Source organism: Juglans regia, unplaced genomic scaffold (genome assembly GCF_001411555.2).
Source record: "Juglans regia cultivar Chandler unplaced genomic scaffold, Walnut 2.0 Scaffold_702, whole genome shotgun sequence".
NCBI lineage: Eukaryota > Viridiplantae > Streptophyta > Magnoliopsida > Fagales > Juglandaceae > Juglans > Juglans regia.
The window spans coordinates 36,919-61,588 of NW_023361891.1; the positions used below are offsets into that span (position 1 = coordinate 36,919).

The window sequence follows — 24,670 nt, forward strand, 5'->3', positions numbered from 1 at the left end:
AGGGTGGTATCAACTTTTCCTTTGGTTTTGCTTAATCTAGATTAGGGTTTGATTTTAGGGATGATTTTAGGGATGGTCATATGAGTTTTGATTTACTATTTTTTTCAAATTAGTAATAATTTTTTGTTGAGATTTAGATTGAACATTGTCTGAATTATTTTTCTAGAGCTGTAAATAATATTTTTGTTGTAAATTATATGTATTGTTCTTGCTTTTAAGGTGCCTTGGATGCTTGAGATATGTATAATGCTTGTGAATTATATGTATTGTTCTTAACACTACTATTTAAATGAATGCTTGAGATACAAATGAATGTTTCTTCTAATGATTTTTGCTTCAACTTTGTTGCTGTATTGCTTTAACTTAATCTAGGTGAATCTAGGGCTTGGACTTGCTATGTCCATGCTTTATTTATTTATTTTGTCCTCATTTAATTTGTTGATTGGATGGTGATAAGTGTGATTTTTATGTGATTTTTATTACTTTTTTTTATTTATGAAAAGTATTAGTTTTTCTTCAATACTATTGATTTTATTTTATTTCTACATATTTTTCTTTATTTTCTTGGATTGGAAGGAATGAGAAGATTTAGTACAAAAGAAGAGACTACGGATTCAGGCCGACCAAAGGCAACGATATCTGAAGAAAGCTGAGAAGATTTTGGCGAGGAGACTCAATGGCGACCAGAATTGGCGACAAGAGTTAGGTGATGAGTGAGATATTTTACCTTCTGGGCGAGAAGACTTGGTGACAAGGTTCTAGATGGTTAGATTGGGCAATTAGTCTAATCGAACAACTTAAAAGACCAACCTAAATGACATCGTGGGCAACAACTAGCAAAGGGTTTGAAAGTGATTTTGATGAAGAAAAAGAAAAAGAAATCGTAAAAGGAATCCAAAGAAGTCCAAATTCGGAATACACTAGGAGACAGTCTGGACATGCTTAAGTGTTTTGATCATAAGTTTCTACTTATATATATGATGGATACGATTTTAGATGGGTTGGAAAGCTGACTTAAAGGGCTACAACTTTGTCTCTAAGAAGAATTTCTAAATCCTGACTTCTGGAGTGTGTATGAGGCTGCCAAAATTAGTCCTAAATGTTAAAGCGATTTTTTAGGTGGAAATCTTGAAAACATTAGGGTTTCTTTTCTACCATATATAAGCATATCATTAGCATGAAATTGGGAGGAGGGTCTGGGTTTTAGAGTCCAATATTCTAGAGTTTATTTTTTAAGTTTCTTTCAAGGAGGCAGATCTAAGGAGCAGAGGGTAAAAGCCACATGCTCCATCAATCGACTCCAACGAAGAACACTACTTTTATTTTTATTTTTTTTTCAATTTTATTATGAACTAATTTTATTTTCTAGAGATTTGATGTAGCTGTATAATCTAAGTTATTGTATTTTTAATATTTCCATGATTGAGTGTTTATTTCTTGTTCTTAATGCTTGTAATTTTCTAGCTATTGTAATTTTCTTGTTGAATCGCAATGAAACCAATAGGTGATTTGCGATTAGAGCTCTAGGACTAAGCACCATTAGTTGAGTAAAAGTAGAGATACTTTATTGCGATTAGTGTGCTTTTCAAGAAAAATTCAAAGAACTTAATGAGTCTCCACTTAGTTAAATTCACATAGAGATATGAAGTTATTAATTGGATATATTTTTAGTATTGTTCGAGAGAAAATATTGAATAGTTAAGGAATTTTTATCATCAACTTGATATAATTGGAATTCTATAACAAGGAAGAATAAATTGTGTAGGATTTGCTAGGTGAAATCAAATGCTCTAGATCTATTATTATTATCTTTAAAATCTTAATTTTAATACTATTTTCTTCAGCTTAATTTAGACAATCTATTCTTTAAATTTTGGTTTTCTAAATAGTAATTAATTTAATAAATTTCAGAACTCAATAGCATAATTAATCTCTGTGGGTTCAACATCCGTTTTCTTTAAAAACACTTAACTACTTGTTACGATTTTATGCACTTGCAAATATTTTTATGCGAACAAGTTTTTGGCACTGTTATCGAAGATTAGTTATTTGTTATTGATTTTGATACTAGCTAGATTGTTACTACTTTGGATTTTATTTTAAAAAATTAGTTTAAATTAGATCTCAGTTTGTTTTTCTTTTATGGAATCAGAAGTGCATGCCCTGATCTAAATCATTAGAGCATACACTTTTCAATCCCGAGATTGAAAGAACCTTACGTCGTATTAAAAAAGTGAAAAAGAAAGAGACTGCCGCATCTAAGTTTAGTATGGCCGACCAGGAGCACAAGGCGTTAAGAGACTATGTTATGCCCTCTGTCAATGGGGTGACATCTAGTGTAAGGCGGCCAGCTATACAAGCCAATAACTTCGAGATCAAACTGGCTATCATTCAAATGATTCAACAAACCGTCCAGTTTGGGGGGCTGTCACAAGAGGATCCTAATGTCCATATTGCAAATTTTCTAGAAATTTGTGATACTTTTAAGGGTTAATTACATTTTGCCTCATCGAATTTTTACCAAATTCACAATGTGCCTTCGAAACTACTAGTTGCATCAAAGTGGACCCTCGAACTTTTAGAACTTCCCAATCCCCCCTTCCGCCTACCAGTAGCGTTAAATCTAACGAAATTTCACTACAAAGATATAATTTTCATCTAATTTATTATCATTGATAATATAAAATATAAAAAAATATATACTATCAATTAATAACAAATCATTAACCATTAACCATATATAAAATTATTTTATACCTAAGTTGCAAGCAAGTATGAATAATCCATGTACACAATGAAATTATTTGATATTCATTAACCATATATAAATTAATAAAAAAAATTATTTAATGATTAATGATTTATTATTAATTGATAGTATATATTATTTTATATTTTATATGGTCAATGATAATAAATTATATGAAAATGATATCTTTGCAGTGAATGTTATACACATGAGCAGCACGTGCAGTGAATTTTCGTTAGATTTAACGCTGCTGGTAGATGGAAGGGGGAAATTGGAAAGTTTTGAAAGTTCGAGTGGCCACTTTGATGCAATTAGTAGTTTCGGAGGCATATTGTGAATTGAGTGAAAGTTCGAGGGGCCAAAGTGTAATTAATCCTATTTTTAAACACAACAGAATGACAAATGATGTAATTCGATTAAGATTTTTTCCTTTCTCATTTAGGGAAAAAGCAAAAACTTGGTTGAACTCTTTGCCGCCTAGCATCATCACCACTTGGGAGGAGTTGGCACAAAAATTCTTAGCAAAATATTTCTCTCTGGCCAAGACAACGAAGTTAAGGAATGATATTGTACCTTCACCCAATTTGAGGGTGAATCATTATATGAGGCATGTGAGAGATACAATGATTTATTGCACAAGTGTCCACATCAAGACCTCCCAGCTTGGTTTCAAGTACAGACATTTTACAATAGTTTGGGACCCACTAATCCATCTATAGTTGATGCAGCCGCGAGAGGAGTATTAATGAGTAAGACCCATGAAGCTGCGTATGGACTTCTGGAAGAATTGGCATCCAACAACTATCAATGGTCTACGGAAAAAGCAACGCCAAGAAAGATGGCTGGAGTCTTTGAACTTGATTCTATTACCACATTGGCGGTGCAGATGGCAAATCTATCACAACAACTAGGTAAGATGAACGTTAATGCTATTCAAACTAATGTTGTTTGTGATCATTGCATAGGAAATCATTCAATTGTAGATTGCCAAGTGGGGAATCCTTTTGCCCAACCGAGTTATTAACAAGCCCATTACGTGTCCAATTTCTAATGTTAAAACAATCCTTATTAAAACACGTTTAATCCTGAATGGAGAAATCACCCTAACTTTACATGGAGCAATAACCAAGTGTCGACTAGAGCACCTCAACAGTTTCCACAGCAAGAGAAGAAGCTGATACTTGAAGATATAATTTTGCAGTACATGCAAAAGACTGATATGGTGATCCAAAACAACTCAGCTTCAATCCGCAATTCTGAGGCACAAATTGGTTATCTCTCAAACATGCTTACCGAGAGGACAACAAAGACTTTATCGAGCAACACTGTGACCAATCCGAAGGAACATGTCAAAGCCATAATATTGAGAAGTGGACAGACATATGACCATCCGCAAACAGTAAGTATTGAGTGAGATGCAGAAGAGGCCCAAAACATAGAATCTGAGATGAAGGAAGCCGAGTCTGAGGTGAAAGATGCAGAGCGGGATGCGACCAACCAACAAGCTGAAAAGGTTAAGGAGAATAAAGGGGTTGAAAAACCCAAGAAATCTAGAGAGTTTATATCTGAAACTTATTCTCCTTCAATTTATGATCCACCAATTCATTTTCTGCAGAGATTAAGAAAAAATAAAATTGATAATCAGTTCTCTAAATTTCTGAGTATATTTAAGCAACTGTATATTAATATTCCTCTCATTGAAGCTTTAGAGCAAATGCCTAAATATGCAAAATTTTTGAAGGATACATTATCAAACAAGCGGAAGTTGGAGGAGCATGAGACTGTAATGCTAACCGAGGAGGGCAGTGCAATTTTACAAAAGAAGCTGTCGCCTAAGTTGAAAGATCTGGGGAGTTTCACTATCCCTTGCACTATAGGAAATTCCCATTTCTATAAAGCTTTATAAGACTTAGGGGCAAGTATGAATCTAATGCCTTTCTCTGTTTTTAGGAAACTAGGTCTTGGAGAAGCAAAGCCGACCACTATCTCTCTACAGTTGGCAGACGGATCTATTAAATACCCGAGATGACTCATTGAGGACATACAGGTGAAAGTTGATAAGTTCATCTTCCCAGCCGACTTCATTGTGCTTGATATGGAGGAGGACGAGGAGATCCCTTTGATACTGAGCTGACATTTCCTTGCGACGGGTAGAACCTTAATTAATGTCTAGTAAGGGAAACTCATTTTGAGGGTCGATGAGGAGCATGTCACTTTTGACATATTTAAATCTATGGAATTCCCTTCGGAGTTACATTCTTATGTTCAAAAAAGCAACTGAAACGTGGTAATAGGCGACAAGACTTATGGAGCTGAATTTCCAAAACTACCACTTGAGGTATGCCTTACTCACTCTACATCTATTGAATGTGAAGATGAAGAGGTTAGGGAGTGTGAGAGATATTTGGAAGCTACACCATCCTTTCCTCCTTCAATAAAACTGAAAGTGGAAGAGCTAAACTCATCTCGACAGACATCTCCAAGTAAGGAACCATCCAAACTTGAACTCAAACTGCTTCCATCAAATTTAAGGTACGCTTTCTTAGGCTAGGACTCTACTTTTCTAGTTATTATTAACAGTTCCTTGAGTGATGTAGAGGATGAGAAGTTGCTAAGAGTTTCGCAGGAACACAAGATGGCCTTGGGTTGGACCATCTCAGACATCAAAGGAATTAGTCCTTCAATTTGCATGCACAAGATTTTAATGGAGGATAATTTTAAGCCAATCATCCAACCCCAAAGGAGACTAAACCCATCAATGCAAGAAGTGGTGCATAAAGAAGTATTGACGCTTTTAGATTATGGGATCATTTATCCAATCTTAGATAGTGCGTGGGTACGTTTGGTGCAACTCGTCCCAAAGAAAGGAGGGATAACCATGGTCAAGAATGACAACAATGAACTCATTCCGACAAGGACGGTCAGGGGATGGCGAGTATGCATAGACTATTGAAGACTGAATGATGCAACTCACAAAAACCATTTTCCTTTGCCTTTTATTGATCAAATGCTAGAAAGACTTGCCGGCCATGCTTACTACTATTTTCTAGATGGATATCCCGGTTACAATCAAAAGCCATTGCACCCGAGGATCAAGAGAAGTCCACTTTCACCTATCCTTATGGCACTTTTGCATATATGCGCATGCCTTTTGGTCTTTGCAATGCGCCAACCACTTTCCAAAGATGCATGATGTCCATCTTCTTGGACATGGTGGAAAATTTTTTAGAAGTCTTTATTGATGACTTCTCGATTTTTGGTCACTCTTTTGATAATTGTTTATCTAATTTATCTTTGATTTTGCAGAGATGTAAGGAGACAACTCTTATTTTAAATTGGAAAAAATGCCACTTTATGGTCGAGGAGGGAATAGTGCTTAGCCACCGCATTTCCTTCAAGGGAATTGAGGTTGACTGAGTAAAGATAGAAGTTATTGACAAAGTCCCACCACTGACCAATGTGAAGGGTGTGAGAAGTTTCTTGGGTCACGTTGGGTTCTATCGTCGGTTTATCAATAATTTTTTCCAAATTACTAAACTTCTTTGCAATCTATGGATTAAAGATACTCGGTTTGAATTTTTTGATGAATGCTTGTATGCTTTTGAAACATTGAAAAATAAATTAATTTTAGCACCTATCATTGTATCACCAGATTGGAATTTACCTTTTGAATTAATGTGTGATGCTAACGATTATGCTATAGGGCTGTTTTGGGGCAGAGAAAATATAAAGCTTTTCATGTTATTTATTATGCAAGTCGGACCTTAACAGAAGCTCAACTTAATTATGCTATTACTGAAAAAGAATTGCTAGTGGTTAAAGATCACAAGAGCTATTTCTGGATTGGTCCTCCTAATAAAACATGAAGTCATTTTCAGGAAGTGGTATTTGAAACTTTACCAAAATATTGTTCAACGTGCCGTATTCAAGGTCATTCGAGAAATACATGTAGAAGGGAAAAGTTGAATGCAGGACAGCAGAAAAAAAGTGTCCCTCAGTCTAAAGCGGATTTGAAGAGATCAGAGAGGAATAAACAGGTGTGGAAGTCAGTGAACAAGATGAATCTAGTGCAATCTCAACAAAAGGAGGAAAATGAAATTGAACTTCCCAATTTTGTAAGTGAGACAGGATGGGGTGATGGTATCATCTTTAACAATGAATGATCAACATGTAATACATCAGGATGGGGAAACTTTTAATGTATTGAAGGAGGAGGAATGGAGTTGAGTGATAAGGAATTGAATGCGAAAGGGGATACAAGAAGAAGTTGTTCGATAAACACATCTGATTCTCTAAAGGATACACATGGGATTGATAAAATCCAAGAAGAAGCATCGTTAATTCTGGAAGAAATAGTCAACACTTAATTAGAAAGAATAGCTGATCTGGTGGTAGATGGTGGTTCAAGATCGAAGAATGTCATGGATATTATGAGAAAACAGGGGAGCATGGATGCTTAACAGAGATGGGTTTGTGTCCTATACAAAACATGCAAGATCAACATGGAAGTATCCAGTGTGTAAGGGCTGACCTAGTTGAAGAAGTATTAGAGTCATGTTGAGTTAAGGAGGGAATGACAAGGCAGCTGGATGTTGAGAACATTAGGTCACATGATGTGATAATTGAGGAGGAATCAAATGTTCTTTTTAATGTAGAAGTGGAGGTACAATGTGTGAATCAGGAAGTAAATGGTATTGAACGGGTGAAAAGTAGAGAGGGAATAGGAATGGAGTTGGACCAGGAAGTTGAGGTGCCAGTTGTGAAGTTGAAGAAGAAGAAAAGAGGTGCTAATGTTCTTCCAAGTATGATTACTCAGTCATCCAAACATGATTAATATGTTAGAAAATATATTGGTGTGGAATGTGGGGGGTGTAGTTTGTTTCTTCAATTACAGAAGCATATCTGTGAGACGCATCCTGATATGTTGGCTATTTTGGAACCGTTTATTGAGGAGTGCCATATACAAAAATGGGCAAGGAAGTTGAAGTTTGCAAGTTTTATGTCTAATCAACAACAGGAAGGAAACATATGGGTGTTCTGGCAGAAGAATGTATCTATGCAATTGGTTTCTAGTACAAAGCAACATATTTCTGGTATATATAAGAAATGTGAGAAGGAGATGCTATTATCGTTTATATATGCGAGTTGTTTTCAAGCTGGGAGGGTTCATCTTTGGCGAGAATTGGAGTTGATTCAAAGACAAGATATTCCTTGGGTGGTTGGAGGGGATTTTAATGTCATCCGAGATGATCATGAAAAAATTGGAGGACTCTTAAAATCACAGGGTGTTAAAGATGATTTCAATCACTGTATAATAAATTGTGGCTTCATGGAACCGCAAGAAGAAGGTTCAAAATATTCGTGGTGTAATGGGCAAGAAGGGCGTGGCCATATATGGGAAAAGTTAGATCTAATCCTGGTAAATCAGGAATTTTTATGGAGTTTTCCATCTGCGTAAGTGTTTACATTGGCCAAAAGCACTTCGGACCATTGTCTGCTGCATCTAAAGAATTCACTTGCTCGTTAGTTTTATGGTCCAAGGCCTTTCTTTTTTCAACGTATGTGGACTACGCATTTTCAGTTCCGAGAGGTAGTGGTCAAGAGCTGGGAGGTGCCGACAAATTTTGATGGTCTTCAGAATCTGGCCGTTAAGTTGAAACGTCTAAAGCAATCATTAAAGGTGTGGAATTGCATGTCCTTTGGGAATATTTTTGCTAATATTTCACGATGGGAAGACCGAAAAATTCAACTGGAAGGAAAGATTCTTGAGATGGGAAAAGCAGAGGATGAGATTCTTTTACAGGAAGCTCGGAAGGGGTTGCATGAGTGGCTTCCTAAAGAAGAAATTTTCATGGCTCAAAAGGCTAAAGCGAAATGGATAAAATAAGGAGATGCGAATAATAAATTTTTTCACGGTGTTTTCAGAGATCATAGACAAAAGGCATGGGTTGAACATATGGAGTTGCAGGATGGCTAGGTGCTTCAAACTCCAATTGACGTGCATGATGGTGCAGTGGATTATTTTCACAAGCTATTGCAATTTGAGGTGCATATTGGTGCAAAAGAAGACATACAAAAGTTGGTTAAATCGACTGTATCTGAGGAGGAGAACGTCAATCTTGTTAAGTTACCTTCTATGGAGGAAACTTTAGAAGCAATGAAGTCAATTTCGGAGGATAGTAGCCCGGGGCCTGATGGTTTTGGGGCCAGTTTTTTCATTTCTTGTTGGGACATTATGGGATCAGATGTGCTTAAAGTAGTCAAGGAAATTTTTTCAAGAGCGCCTTTGGGTCCGTAATATACTTCTAATTTTTTGGTGCTTATCACTAAAACAAACTGCATGCCCATCCAGTTTCACTAATTTCCGTCCAATAAGTTTGTGCAAATTGGTTATTTATAAGTGTTTCTCAAAACTTTTAGTTGGAAGAATTTGGCCTTTATTACCTAGTATTATTTCAGAAGAACAAGGTGCGTTTGTTAAAGGCCGTAGCATCTTTGAGAATGCTTTGTTGGCGTAGGAATTATTGCGTAGCTTTAACAGAAAGACTAGAGGTGGGAATATTATGTTAAAACTGGATATGATGAAGGCATATGATAGGTTGGAGTGGAGCTTTCTATGGGAGGCTTTATGTGCTTATGTTTTTTCTGATACGTTTATTGGCCTTCTAAAAAATTGTGTTCAGAATTGTAGTTTTTCTGTGATGCTTAATGGAACATATCGAGGGTATTTCTGGTCTTCTAGAGGAGTTCGATAGGGGGATCCTCTCTCACCATATTTGTTTATTCTAGCAGAGGAAGTTTTTACGAGAATGGTTAAACAGGCAGTGGATCTTCAGAGAATTAAACCTCTTACAATTCCTAGAGTGAGTATGCAGGTGTCTCATTTAATCTATCCTGATGATGTTGTTTGCTTTCTAAAAGCATATAAAAAATCGGTGAAAGGGCTCATGGAAATAATTGAACATTATTCCAAGTGGTCGGGACAAAAGGTAAATACGTGTAAGTCGGCAATTTATTTTCCAAAGAATATTTCTCATTCAAGGAAAAAAAGACTACAAAGGATATCTGGTTATGGACTTGGCAAATTTCCTTGTACATATCTGGGTATTCCGATAGCTCCTTCAGTGATTGGAGTACGTTGGTTTGAGGATTTGTAGAAGAAAGTACGGGTAAAGCTAGATGGATGGAAAGGAATGCTATTATCGGCTGGGGGATGCATTATTATGCTTCGGCATGTGTTATCCAGCTTACCTGTTCATCTTATGTCAGTGGTGGATGTTCCGAAGATGGTTATTAGGAAGTTTAATTCCATTTTTGCTGGGTTCTTATGGGGAGGAACGGAAGAGCATCGCAAAAAACATTGGGTGTCTTGGCAAAAGGTTGCTAAACCAGTTTATGAGGGAGGGTTAGGCATCCGTGATTTAGGGGAATTTCATAAGGTAGTTTGAGTGAAGCTAGCTTGGAGTGTTCTATTTGGAAATTCTTTATGGGCAAAAGTTATGAGAGAAAAATATTGTAAAAAGCATCACCCTTTTCAAGGAAGGGTTTAGTGGAATGCCTCTCCTGTATGGAAGTCATATCTGCTTGTTTTTCGATCATTATTGATCAATCAAGTTGGAAGATTAATAAAGCGCAAATTCACTTCTGGTGGATATTTTGATCAACCTAATTTGATGTTGCGGTATGTGATTAATGGTGCAGAGTGGAAGGAAGATGTAATTTCGGCATTGATAGGAAGAGACAAGGCTCGTTATATTAACTTGAATGTGAAGCTGGGTGGGTTGGAGATAGATGATAGGGTTTATTGGAAGCCGTTGAAGGAAGCTAAGGTAACTATGAAATCTGCATGGGAGGTGTGTCGATCAAAGAATGAGGAAGTCAAGTGGGCACACCTCTGCATGGGAGGTGTGCGCAAATTCACTTGTATATCCTTTTGGTTCAAAAACATATATACGAAAATGAAGAGGAAGAAAAGACTCACTTGCGGGCAGATTGATATTTTACAAAGGTGCCAGATACCAGTAGTTGAAGTATATAGTCGGAGGCTTCGGTAGATTTTGTTAATTTTTTATAGCATTGCTAGTTTCTTTTGAGAAGCAATAGGTTTATATGGTATTCCTTCGCCATAAGTAAGGTTTTTTATGAATAAAATTGGAGAGGAGTCACTATTATACATGTGACCCTATCTTTTTGAAAAAAAAAAAGAAAAAAAAGAAAAAAAAAAGAAAAGAAGAATTGTTAGTGGTTGTGTTTGCTTTTTACAAATTTCGTTCTTATTTGATAGGTTCAAAGGTGGTCGTCTATACCGATCACTCAGCTCTTAAATACTTGTTGTCGAAGAGGGATGCCAAGCCAAACCAAGATTGTTAAGATGGATTTTGCTATTACAAGAGTTCGATTTGGAAATAAAAGATAAGAAAGGTACCGAGAATGTAGTGGCTGACCACTTATGTCATCCTGAGCTTAATGAGGCGGCTTGCGAGGAGAAATTCCCAATTAATGAGACCTTCCCAGACGAGCAAATAATGGATATACAAGTTGTTCCATGGTATGCCGACATGGTAAATTATTTGATATCCAGAATTCTATCGGCCGAGATGATATATCAACAAAAGAAGAAGTTCTTCTCTAACTTGAAATATTATTTTTAGGAGGAACATTTTCTATACCAGCATTGCGCGGACCAAATAATTAGGAGATGTGTGCTCGAGGAGGAGATGGAGAGCATACTTAGACATTGCCACTCATTGGAAGCGGGCGGCCACTGTGATGGAGCAAAAACAATAGTGAAAGTTTTACAATGCAGCTTTTATTGGCCGACTATTTTAAAGATTCTTTTAATTTTGTTAATTTATGTGATCATTGTCAAAGGGTTGGCAACATTTCTAGGAAACGTGAGATGCCTTTAAACAATATTTTAGTGATTGAATTATTTGATGTTTGGGGTATAGAATTCATGGGTCCTTGTAACAACCCAGCCTAATATTTCTAAGGTTGAAAAATAGATAATCTTATTGGGCCTAAATTAGGTTTAATGGGCCAATATTATCAAATAATGATGGGCTATTATTTATTTAGGTTGGTGTCATGTTGAGACTAAATTAGACAATATATTATTTATTTATTTAATTTTAAAATACTATAAAAAATATTTTATTTTAAAATATATTACTATTATGATTTTATCAAATTCTATTAGTAATGTGTAGTTTTAATTGAGGTTATTATTATTATTTTTATTATCCATTAATAGAATGAATGTAGTGGAATAAACCCGCCTCACGTTCTTCCTCTTCATGACTCATGGTTATGCACGTTATGAGTTGATATGCAAGTTATCAGTTTGTAACCATGCATGCTACTGTGAAGAGAGTTCCACCATGGTGACCTCACTTCGCACCACTAGCCGAAGCACCACGTCGTTGCATCAACAGACGCCATGCACGACAATTCGTGTTAGGGAGCCATGAAGCCGAAGCTCGGATAACCACCACCCAATGCATGGAATCAACCGCCAACATCATCCAACCACCCCCAACCATCGCCGATCACCCCAGGATGTCGGAGAACCACCCACGGTGCCAGAAATTGCCAGCCATCCTAGTCCCGTCGCACCCACTGCCATTCGCCACCCTCACCTCCCTCTATTCCCCTCAGTTTAATAGTTTCTCTCTCTAACACACGCACACTCTCTCTCACTGCGTCAAACCACCATGCCTAGAGGACCACCCAGTTGAGCCGCTATGACCCCTGCTTGTCGCCAGAACCATCGCGCATCAACTCCTCCTCTCTGTGAGTATCACACGCCTCTATCTCCCGAGTTCTTTGTTTTTGGTCCCGACTCCTGTGTGTCTTGACTTACAGAGGAACCCTTGAGTTCTTGATGGGCCCTAAGCCCTTATCTGCGTGTGTTGGGCTTATTTAGATGGACTCACGTAATAATATTATTATGGGCCAGATTGAAACTCTTACATATTCTAATGATCTTTAAATGGACTTTTATTTTAAATTGGGCTTGATCTTATATTATTTCAACAACTGTTTTAGTAATTTTATTGGGCTTAATATTTTAAAGGTGAGTTTTTACTTAAATAAATATATTAATCAAAGGCTCATTTTTATAAGAAAGTGTTTGAGGAATTTGAAATATATTTTAAAGTATACTATTGAGCCTAATATTTTAGTTAATATTTCCTTTGTCTATCTAGTAGGATTTTAATAAAATTATTATGTTATACTTTAAATAGAAAAATTAAGGAATATGCTATGAGTTTTGAATAATTATGTTAAGAAAGGAAACCTATTTTAAGAATTTGGGTTTTTTTATTTTTTATTTTTTTGTGACTTATTTAAAATAGCCCAAGTATTCTACTAAATTATAATATGCTATTAGTATTTAAGTAATTTAAAATATCAGGATTTATTGATTATGGTGTTAAACAAAACATTTATTCGACTATCTTTTAGATCATGAATTTAATTAAGTAGGATATTAGTACATGTTATTCCTTGACAGATTTAGTGATAGTTAATATTGCATATAGGTGACGAGCTATGAAGTGAGATTCAAGAAGAAGCGTAGCGAGGTAATTAATTTGATCACAAATTAGGATAATCACAGTTCAGCTTATATAGATTATTATTAGCACTAGTTCTTTGACAACCATTTTTATGTACCACTCATGTCATATGCAAACATGTCATCCAACATAGCATATGATCATGTCATTTCGCATCATGTTCAGATTCAAAAATCATAATTATGTATGTATTATGTCATGCATCTCATATGCATAAAAACACGTAAGCTATCTTAAGTTTAAGTGCAAGATAAAATCAGATCAGTTAATCAGATGACCATTCATATGCATGGTACCAATGCAGTTCAGTTTCAGGGTAGATGTGCAAGCCACTAACTCAAGCAGCTCCCATAGTATGCCAGAATACTATCAGCGGCTTCCCTCACGGCCGCGGGACATGGGGCCTGTGCACAATCTCGCACACAGGGTTAAGTGTGTTGGCCAGTCAGATCAGTCTGTTAATTTAGATAAATCAAGTCATGCATAGCATAAGTATCAGTACGAATAGTAATGAATTTTAAGCTCTTAGCATGAAAACTTTTATGAAAAACCTTATGCTTATGTTTACGTTGTGATGGATTTCTTGCTGAGTCTTCGACTCATTTTAGTTTATTTTCATGTTTTTAACCACCCAGGTGAGAATGATGAATATGAGCAGGCAGGCCTGGATTAGAAGGAGCAGTTGATTTAGTTTCAGACTTTCGAGAATAAAATTTACTTTTATGACTTAAATTTATTCAGTTTATTCATTTAATATTTTTTGAAGACATTTTATTAGAAATTTTTCTATAAAATAAATTCTAATTTCATTTATGAAATATGATATCTCTCGCCAGTTTATTTTATGAAAAACACGTGACACTCCTAGCCTAAGGGAAGGGAGTGCTACAGTCCTTTTCCATCTTTATATTCTAATAAATTTATTTTAGTGGCTATAGATTATGTCTCCAAATGGGTGGAAGCGGTCACCTTGCCAACCAATGATGCGAGGGTCATAGTAAATTTTCTGTGGAAGAACATCTTTTCCCGATTCAGCACTCCAAGTGCCATAATCAGTGATAGCGGAAAGCATTTTTGCAATCGCCAATTTGAAGCGCTACTGACTAAGTATGGAGTTACCCATCAAGTGGCGGCACCATACCATCCTCAAACGAGCGGCCAGGTCGAGGTGTCTAATCGGGAGCTGAAGTGCATACTAGAGAAGACCATGAGTACCTCTCGGACAGATTGGGCGAGAAGGTTAGATGATGCGCTATGGGCCTATCGGGTAGCATTGAAAACACCGATCGGGATGTCTCCTTATCAGCTCGTTTATGAAAAAGCCTGTTATCTACCTGTGGAGCTAGAACACAAAACCTATCGGGCTACGACACTGAACTTTGATTTACAAGCGGCTGACGAGAAGAGAATATTACAAATCAACGAGATGGATGAGTTCTGAAATGATGCTTATAAGAATGCTTGGATTTACAAAGATAAAACTAAAAGATGGCATGATAAGCATATTCTGATAAGGGAATTTGAAGTCGGGCAGAATGTTTTATTATTTAACTCAAGACTTCGACTCCTGGGAAAGTTGCCCTTTCGGTGGTCAGGACCGTTTGTGGTGACCCTGTCTTTCCTTATGGGGCGGTTGAAGTCAATCACGAGACAAAAGAGACATTTAAAGTGAATGAACAGAGATTAAAACCCTATGTGGATGAAGAGTTTAAATCGGGAAAGTGTTCCACCGATCTCGCCAGTGATAAATGATGAGAGGATAATGTCTAGTTATAGACTTTAAATAAAGCTCTTTTGGGAGGCAACCCAAAATTTTATTTTATTCCATTTTTTTAAGTTTTATTTTTGCTTAATACTATTCTTTTGCATTCAAGTTGCAGGAACAAAGAGGCCGGTGAGATCTCCAAGGAGTACGTGGGTGCACCATCAAGAAAAATATTCAATTGAAAAACAAATCAGGGGAGCATCTCTTACCTTCTCTCATTCTCTTATTTAGTTTTTCTTCCTCTTTCCTATTGAGGACAAAGTGATATTTAACTTTGGGGGAAAGGAAATTATTATTATTTTATTTCCAAAAAAAAAATAATGATAATAAAAAAAATATAGTTTGATGAATAAAATGCCTATGATAAGAATATGATTGAAATTGATTATAATTTTTAGGAAAAACTCTCATTGCTTAATTCTAGTTGTTAATTATTTACTTGATCTTGCTTAATTTGATATGTTCTATGTTCAATGAATGCTTATAATGATCATTAATCATTTATCTAGAGAAATTTTATGTGAATTTTGTGAATTTGTATGGTCTTAAAAACCATGCTTCTGTTGCGCACTCAGACAACTTTGTTAGCAACCCGACTTTTTGTCTCCAAAAATTCATGCATACCCACTTATACTCTTAAATTCTTTCTTTCATTCTAAGCTGCAATTAATAACCTTAAAGCTGAATGAATGATTTCTTAGAACCTGTTGAAACTATAATCACAAATACGAATAATAGTCAATTGCCTAACATCTGCAAGGTCTATAATCTTAAATCTGAAAATAATTTTGGCTTAAGGTCCGCTACATCTAAACCTCAAATCTTATCAAAATCATTTCCTATTGTCTATAGAATAAGTTTATCGGATCAAAAACCCCAAACTACTATTGTCGAAACCCTAACTAGGTTACCACAAATATTTCATTGAGTTGGACAAAGAGAATGACTTCACCAAAAATAAATACAATAAATAGACCAATATATATATATATATATATATATATTTAAAGAGATAGAATGAGTATGAGTGTAAGGAGAACTGAACATTAAGAAGAATCCACTTGAAATTAGATAAACGAAACCCAAAGATAGCGATGATTAAAGCATTCGCGATGAAGAGGGTTGGAATTGGTTCGTCAACTCTACATATACTTACTTAAATACTAACGATCAGCCTATAGATTATGTGTCCTCAAACCCAAGCTTCATCCAAAAACATCCTTGCCAAGTCAAAAGACCATGCGTCCTGTCTAAACTAGGCAACCAACTCCAATGGTTTGAACTCATCCCAATAAAAAATTAAAAGCACTAATAAATTTCAACCCGACAACATAGGTATACAAGCACATTAATCCAATTCCAATTAGTACTTACTCTAATGGCAGCCAAATCAATCTTAATGACCACTTGATCATATTCTATACCATTAAATAAAGATATCCTTTCCAATAGTTTGCTATACTTATATCCCTAGATCCAACCCATCTCCTCTGTCTCATGTTCATGTTCTTCTGACTAAACAGATACTTACGACTTTTATGGTTAGTGTATACTTCGCACTTTTCCCCATAAAGATAATGTCTCTAGATCTTTAACGCAAAAACTACTGTAGCAAGCTCCAAGTCATGAGTAGGATAATTCCACTCGTGATCCGTAAGTTGTCTCGAAGCATAAGTGATGACTCACTCTTCTTGCATCAAAACGCACCCTAAACCCATCTTAGAGGAATCACTATAAACCACATATGGCTTATGAGGCTCATGCAAAGCCAACACAGGCGCCGTGGTTAATCTTCTCTTGAGTTCTTGAAAACTCCTTTCACAGTCCTCACTCCATACGAACTTGGCATTCTTCTTTGTCAATGCCGTTAAGGGACAAGACAATTTAGAAAATCCTTCGATGAATCTTCTATAATATCCGGCCAAACCCAGAAAACTCCGTATCTCGTGGGTGTTGGTTGGTTTCTGCCATTCCATCACTGCTTCTATCTTAGCAGGGTCTACTGCCACACCTTCGCTGGAAATGGAATATCCCAAAAATTTCACCTCTCTGAGCCAAAACTCACAATTACTGAATTTAGCGTAGAGCTGGTGCTCTTGCAAGGTCTTCAATACTATCCTCAAGTGCTCCTTATGCTCTCCATCACTTTTGGAATAAATCAAAATATTGTCAATGAACACTACTACAAAACTGTCTAAGTACTGCCTAAAAATTCAGTTCATCAAATTCATGAATGCTACTTGGACATTTGTCAGTCCGAAAGGCATTACCAAAAACTCAAAGTGTCGATATCAAGTCTGAAAAGCTATCTTAGGTACATCTTGATCTTTAAACTTCAACTGATGATACCCTGGTCATAGGTTTATTGTGGAAAATACTGATGCTCCTTGTAACTGATCCAACAAATCATCAATCCGTGGTAAAGGGTACTTATTTTTAATAGTCACTTTATTCAAGTCTCGATAGTCAATGCACATCCTCATAGTATCGTCCTTCTTTTTCACAAAGAGAACTGGTGCACCCTATAGGGATGAACTTGGGCGAAGAAATCCCTTTTCAAGAAGTTCCTCGATTTGCACCTTCAGCTCCTTCAACTCAACTGGGGCCATTCAATAAGGTGCCTTGTACACTGGGGCCACAGCTGGCTCCAACTCAATTACAAACTCCGTTTCCCGATTTGGGGGCAATCCAGGCAAATCATCGGCAAAAACCTCAGAAATTCTTCTATCACAGGAATCCCTTAAACTCTTTTAACTCCCTTCGTCATACTAATCATAAACACTAGATATGCATTAGCTCCCTCCTTCAGAGCCTTCTTTACTTGTCCTACCGTTAAGGTTGACAGAATCGACTTCACTACTTCCCCCATATAATAGATCCTGTCCTTTGAGGGTAACTCAAATATCACCTTTCTTCTTCGACAATCTATCTTAGCATAGTGTTTAGATAGCCAATCCATTCCTAAGATCAAGTCAAACTCCATTAAATGGAAAACAATTAGATCTGCCATTAGGGTCAATCCTGCAACTTCCAACAGGCAATCCCTAACTATTCAAGTGCATTCAACTACCTTCCCGTTTGGAATAACTACCAAAACCTTCTGGAATAAGGTTTCCCCACTCAACTTACACATTCTTACGTAGTCATAAGATACAAAGGAATGCGAAGCTCCCGAATCAAACAGGGCACAAACCAACAATTGCATCAATGTAACCTTACCTTCAAAGGTAACTAGGATTACTTAAGGGTTCTTAGCAACACAAGCTACCATCCATAGTAGGGTTAGAACGTTACAAGTAATTATTCCATTGTCCGTAGCTTCTTTGGCTTTTAGATCTACTTCTCCCGGTGTGATTGCATACACTTTCGCTTGTTTCTAAGCATAGATGCTCCTTCCACCACATGACATGGACAATCTCGATTCATATGACCAGTTTGACCACATCCAAGACATGCTCCAGTGGTGAAACGACACTCACCACTGTGCTTCCGTCCGCAACTGTGACAGGGTGGTGGCGTAACAGGCACCACATTTCCGACCATCTTTCCTTTTCCCTTATCTAGAGTGTAAGGGGCCTTCTTCTTTCCCATATTCTTCCCTGGAGAGTAGGGAAGTCCTATTTTACGATCGTTCTGAACTTGGGTAATCAAATTCCGCTGCTCTGCCTCTATTATTGAAGCAACGTTTACTAGTCCTTGAAAACTTTCAATCTGTAAGCAAGCAATCTGGTTCTGAATCCTCGACTGTAATCCATCTTGGAATTTCCTCGGTTGGATTTTCTTCGTGCTAATCAAATGTGGGGCGAATCTGCCTAACTCCATGAAACGAGTTGTGTATTGCTCCACCGTTATACTTTCTTGGGTCAAGTTTGTGAACTCGAGCGCCTTATGCTATTTGGCTATTTCCAGGAAGAAATGACAGTCAAATTCTCTCTTAAAATGTTCCAATGTAAGAGTAGCGATATCCCCCAGTTTTGGTGCTAAAAGCTGTCTCTTCGTGTCCCACCATATGCCAGCCTCTCCCTGAAGTAAGTGTCTGGCATATTGGACTTTCTGACTCTTGGTACACCCAATGATGTCGGAAGTCCTGTCTAAATAGATAAGCCACTTATCGGCTATCAAGGCTCCTTCCGTTCCCATAAAATTTGGGTATCGATACACCAGGAACGTCTTAAACGGGCATCCTCAGTTTTTGCCTCTAGGCGGCTCCTATCTCATATTCTGCCCTTGCTCCATTTGGGGTCTTACTACCTTAGTCATTTATCGTATGGCTTTCGCGATAGCCTGCCCTCTTTCTAATGGAGGGTTTCTAGCCTCCGGTCTCGTGACCTCAGAGATACCATGTCACGTTGTCTGCTCACCATTGGTCCTTTCCTCCTGAAATGCACAAACCAATGTGTCAACATTAACTTCTCCTAAAAATAGAGTTCTACTCTCTCATCACTTCACAATAGTGGTCAACCGCATACTTAACCTCCAAACGTTCCTTCTTAAGGATTCAAACCTACAACTACAGAGTTCAAGCCTAAAACTATTAGATTCCAATCCTATCATCAGGTACCATGTACTCCTAGGACAACTTGTGGTTTTACCTAGAGATGTAATCGCTCTAATACCATTCGTTGTGGCGCCCCCAACCCCTGCTTGGGATTTGGCAGAAACTGAAATGCCGGGACATGGAACACCAGGGTTACCTGCCCCTCGTACTTGACAGATAAGATGCAATGCACCTAATAATAACTAACAGTTTGCAGTATATCGCAGCGCAAAGTCAACTTAAGTCAATTAAAGGAACATTAGTCATGGTACCGAAAACATAAAATCCCAATAGTACTTCATAATCCATAAAAGACATCATAGTTGATACGAGTTTCCAAAGAACTCCAAAAACTATGGACTAAAACATTAAAGCTAAACAGAAAGTCCTTTCCCAAAAGTGGAATAGGTTAGAACCAAGGTCCCATCCTCAAGCAAACTCAAGAATATTCCCCTAGACGGTCGAATATCTATGTCCAAACCCAACTCTGTGGCTATTTCCTTAGCCTCTACAGTAGAGTTTTTAGCTTGCTCTAGATGTCTTGACACAAAACGCATATCTTGCTTAAGTCTTAACATCTTCTAAGGGTCCAATGTTGAAAAACTGGCATCGGACTCATTGATAGTAGCTACAATCTTTTTGAGTCGACGAGTTGACACCTTAAACAATTCTAGGATAGATTGACGACGAGCCTCCATGTTGAACTCATCCTCTATCATTTTACAGATTCAGTCCATACTTAATGGTCTCGTGTACCTGACACAACTTCTATCATTTGGAGTAGGGAATGATAGTAGGTAAATACAACAGTGAGATTTCGAGAAATCTTAGTAAGTAGACAAATAACGTGCAAAAGATATCATAAGAATATGAAGCAAACTTAACAATGAATGCTTGGACATGAACTTATATACTTATGCACTTGACCTTTCAAAAGAGATCGTGTAAAAACATGACATTTCATACCTTTTGCTTTCGTAAACATTCTTTCTTCATTTCATACTTGTTCATTAACACACTTATGAGCTCGTGGCCTTCCTTGTCTTATAACATATAATTGGATACCTCACGGCTCCTCTATGCACCGTGTGTTCCTTGCTAGTTATTGCATCAACCATTGGCCACTTTGACCAAGGTGATTACATCTTATATTTCATATACGACAACTCGCATTTCGCCTTCACTGTAGGTGCACCCACTAGCTTTAGGTGCGATCTTGCTCCGGTGTCCTTTTCTTTTAGTAACCATTCTAGATCCGTTGACAGTATTTCATTGACCCCGGAGTATCCATCCTTTTTAAACACTCCTGAGAGGATACATGAGTTCCACTAGGACATTCTCCCGTCCCAGTATTTGGGGTTGTGATAAAACTTTACTTTTTTTTTTTTTGAAAAAGATACTTATCATTTCAAAAGGATTTTCACAATCCCAATGCATGTGACATGACACATGAAATGCCGAAATGCTTCATCATAACCATGAGACATTCATGCATGCAATACAAATAACGTTACAGCTTGAAAATAGTAGAACATGCAAGCATGTTCCTTTATAACAATTTAAAGGCATTTACATCAATCAAGAGCATACATTCCAATAAATTCCATGTATCGGTTGAACCATACAAACCCTAACATAACCAAGAATTATCCTTAACACATTAATCTTAAGACACCAATGACCTTACTTCATCCATAGGGTTGGCCGAAAACTCTTATATAGGAAAACATGCATTCCAATCAATTTTCATGAACTTAGAATCTTCTAATGTATTGAGCAAAGTCTTTAATAAAGAGTACTCATGAATGGCCAAAACATTTTCTTGTGGTTATGGATGATATTTTCATGAACTTAGTCCCATACCAAAACGGTGAAATGACAAACATTCATGTTCAAACAAACATAGTACAAACTGAAACCCTAGCATGACTTCTTACTCAATTTTTCATAACATACACATCTTCCATAAACCAATTTAATCATACTTTAAAAATAATGATATCAAGAGATGTTCATAGCACGTGGAAGAACAACAATATCACAAATGACCATACAAAACTGAAAAAACCAACAAGTTCACAAGTTATATGTATAAAATATCCAAGTACAAGTTAGAGGTATACTTACGAAAATCCGAAATATGTATCTATTGCAAGTAAGCTAAAAAATCACCTGTAATACTAGGATCATTGTTCAAGGGAAACCCTAACGCATATGTCTAATGTGGTGCTCTTTACATCTTTTTCTTTCCAAGAAAAAGACTCCAAAATTTCGGACCCTTCCCCCTTGAATCCGAAACTCATCTGCAACAAAACCCTAGCTTAAAGAAACACTAGTGTTGTGGCCTTTAATCTAAAAAACACCATGCTTTAAGGCTTAAAACAAGTAGGGTTACATTTATCTTTCTTTGAAGAAAACCCTAACCTAGTCGTGTATGTGAGAATGTGGGTTCATGTGAAACTCTTCCAAGGATATGAGCTATCTCCTCTAGCTCAAGTGTGTATAAGTGAGCATGAGTTCTAGACAAACTATGCTAAAACCGAATCTTCACTCTCTTGAAGCTATGTGTGTAGACCAAAAGAAAAGTTAGCTTCATACCTCCTATGTTTCTCTTCTTGAAAGTATCTTCTCACTTTGCTTATCTTTGAAAGAATGTTTGTGTGAGAAGAGAATATTGAGGAGAGTGTTTGGTTGGTGAGAAAGTGATGGAAACTTGGAGAAAAATGGTGATGACTGAAACCCTCAAGAGAAATGCACAAAATGGCCAAAGGTCCTAGGGTTTTCGGCTCCTTCTCTTTTATGGACACTCAAAAAGCTTCTTGCATGAATGAAGCTCATGCATAGATGCCAAGTGACATATAGCCGTATGACCTCTTCCTATAGCTCATGATTTGATTGTGTTGGGAATCAAAAGCACCATTTTTTACATGTGGTGCCTCCCTCTTTCAAAACTGAAACTCAATTCCCTTTTTGCCCTCCTTTTCTTGTCTTGGTTCAATGTATCTAGTGGCTATAAGGTCTTTTATCAAACTCAAATCCTTCTCAATCTCTTACATGAGTGTAAGAGTGCCAAGTGGCATGTGAGGAGTGTGTGTGTAAGTGCATGGGTTGCCGAACCCTTCTCTTCCCTAGGAGATATTCTTTTCACCATACTTTTGGACAAGCATATGATTGGTCCCTACAAGTACAAAGAACCATGCCCTAGCCGTCCACTTCAAGTTGTCTTACACAAGATTCTCCTTCTAAAACCCTAGGAGTGTAAGGCCTTTCTTCCACCTTGATCTTGCCCTTTCCCAAGACAACTTTTTTCTTACCTCTATGCATGTATGACACATGGCAAAAAGCAACCTTCCTTTCTCCTTGTTGCCGTCCATGGCCTCTTGCCCTTTCCTAGGTTCTACTTTTCCATAACCTAGTCATTTCCTCCTAGAATCTCTCTCCCATAGTGACATGTGTCAAAAAGCTTTCTCCCACAAGCAAAAATCTTCATTCATGCGTGACACATGGCAAGAAAGTGATAGATCTTCCTATGGTAGGCGTGTAAGCCAAACTCTAGCTCCCTCTCACCTCTCTTCCCTTATTTCCATCTAGATTCATCAAGTCCTATACATTACTTCATTGGATGACAAATAGCATGCATAAATCTTAAGTTGGGTGTGAGCCCCAATTCCATTGGGCTTCAAAACCCTAACTTCCTACAAGGGCTGAAACTCTCATGGGCTCATATAAAAGCCTAGAAAGTCTTGGTTGTCACAAGCGAGTCCAGTCTCAGACTGCCCGAACAACGTACCTCATTCGAGCCCAAAGGGGAGAACTAGGCCGAAGGCCGTTCTACCAGTCCTGCGATGGAGAGCGGGTCTTGCCCCCCAGCTATGTCGCTGTCCGAACTTACCTCCCCCGTGGGGCACCAAAGGGATGAGTGTAATGCCTAAGGTTGCTTTATTCTTCCTGCGGTGGAGTGCGGGTTAGTCCTCAACTGCCTGAAAGTGAGTACTTACTTTCCTCGTAAGCGTCAACAGGAGGGAACGGGTCCAGTTGCAAACTACTTGAAAACTTACCTCCTCGCAGGATTTAAATGGGTGAGTCACGCCAGAGGCTACTCCACCCCACCCGCGGAGGTGTGCCAGTTTAGTCCCCTCGACCTCCACTACAAATGAAGTAGTGTGTTCAGTGCTAGCCTGACCCAAATTTTACATTTCCTTACGATGTCAACGAGTGGGAGCGGGTTCAGTCCCAAACTGTTCGAACAAATTACCTCCCTGTGGGGTAGTAAAGAAGAGTTGCGCCAAAGGTAGATCGGACCCTCCTGCATAGGAGAGCAGGTCCATCCTTTCAGCTACCCGAATACTTACCCCGACTCCCATCACAGTGAAAGAACAAACTAGCCCCACAACTGTCTGAAGAAGTTACCTCATTGGGGAACCAAAGGGGCAGGTTTGACTTGGGGCATCCTGACCTCTCCTTGATAGAGTGCGGACATAGTCTTTTGACTACCAGGCATGAACAAAGTCTCCAACGATAAAATGTCGAAGCAATATGGGCGCCACACCGAAGGCTGAGTAGCCTAACTGAATGGTAAACTACACGATGTCAATGAGCGGGAGCTGGTTCAGTCCCAAACTACTAGAACAAATTACCTCCCAGCGGGGTAGCAGGGCAAGTTGTGCTAGAGGAAGCTTGGACCCTCCCGTGGAGGAGAGCGGACCCAACCTTTCGTCTAACCTATTACTTACCTTGACTCCCATCGCAATAAAAAGCAAACCGGCCCCACGGTCACCCAAAAACATTACCTCATTGGGGGTTATAGGGGTAGGTTGGCCTGAGGAATCCTGACCTCGCCCCAACGGAGTGCGGGCCGGGTCCTTCGACTGCCTGAATGCTTCACCAAGGAAGGCAGACACCCGAATGCTGCACCAAAGAACGCAGACATCAACAACATGGTAAAAAGCAGCAAGCACATCGCGTCATAGGCCAAAGGGTCCAGGTTTGCAAAGTCTAACTCCTACAAAGCTAAGGCTAAAGTTATGATAGCTTGCTAA

At 37.9% G+C, this 24,670-nt stretch overlaps 1 protein-coding gene and 1 non-coding gene across 2 annotated transcripts; one reads left to right on the forward strand and one right to left on the reverse strand.

The window, feature by feature from the left end:
- Positions 1-3,300: 3,300 nt before the first annotated feature.
- Positions 3,301-3,406, reverse strand: LOC118346136. The gene has a single exon (XR_004799489.1). It is a non-coding gene; the product is annotated as a small nucleolar RNA R71 (small nucleolar RNA).
- A 3,916-nt stretch (positions 3,407-7,322) lies between these two features.
- LOC118346134 lies at positions 7,323-8,636 on the forward strand. The gene is made up of 3 exons (XM_035687170.1): positions 7,323-7,541; positions 7,644-8,168; positions 8,331-8,636. The coding sequence occupies exons 1-3, from the start codon at positions 7,323-7,325 to the stop codon at positions 8,634-8,636; spliced, it is 1,050 nt and encodes a 349-aa protein (XP_035543063.1).
- The last annotated feature ends 16,034 nt before the right edge of the window (positions 8,637-24,670 follow it).

Coding starts and splice junctions, on each gene's coding strand:
- LOC118346134 (XM_035687170.1), top strand. CDS start 7,323: ATGACAAGGCAGCTGGATGTTGAGAACATTAGGTCACATGATGTGATA. Junction 7,542..7,643: donor AGAAGAAAAGAGGTGCTAAT/GTTCTTCCAAGT, acceptor CTTCAATTACAG/AAGCATATCTGTGAGACGCA. Junction 8,169..8,330: donor AAAAGTTAGATCTAATCCTG/GTAAATCAGGAA, acceptor ACGCATTTTCAG/TTCCGAGAGGTAGTGGTCAA.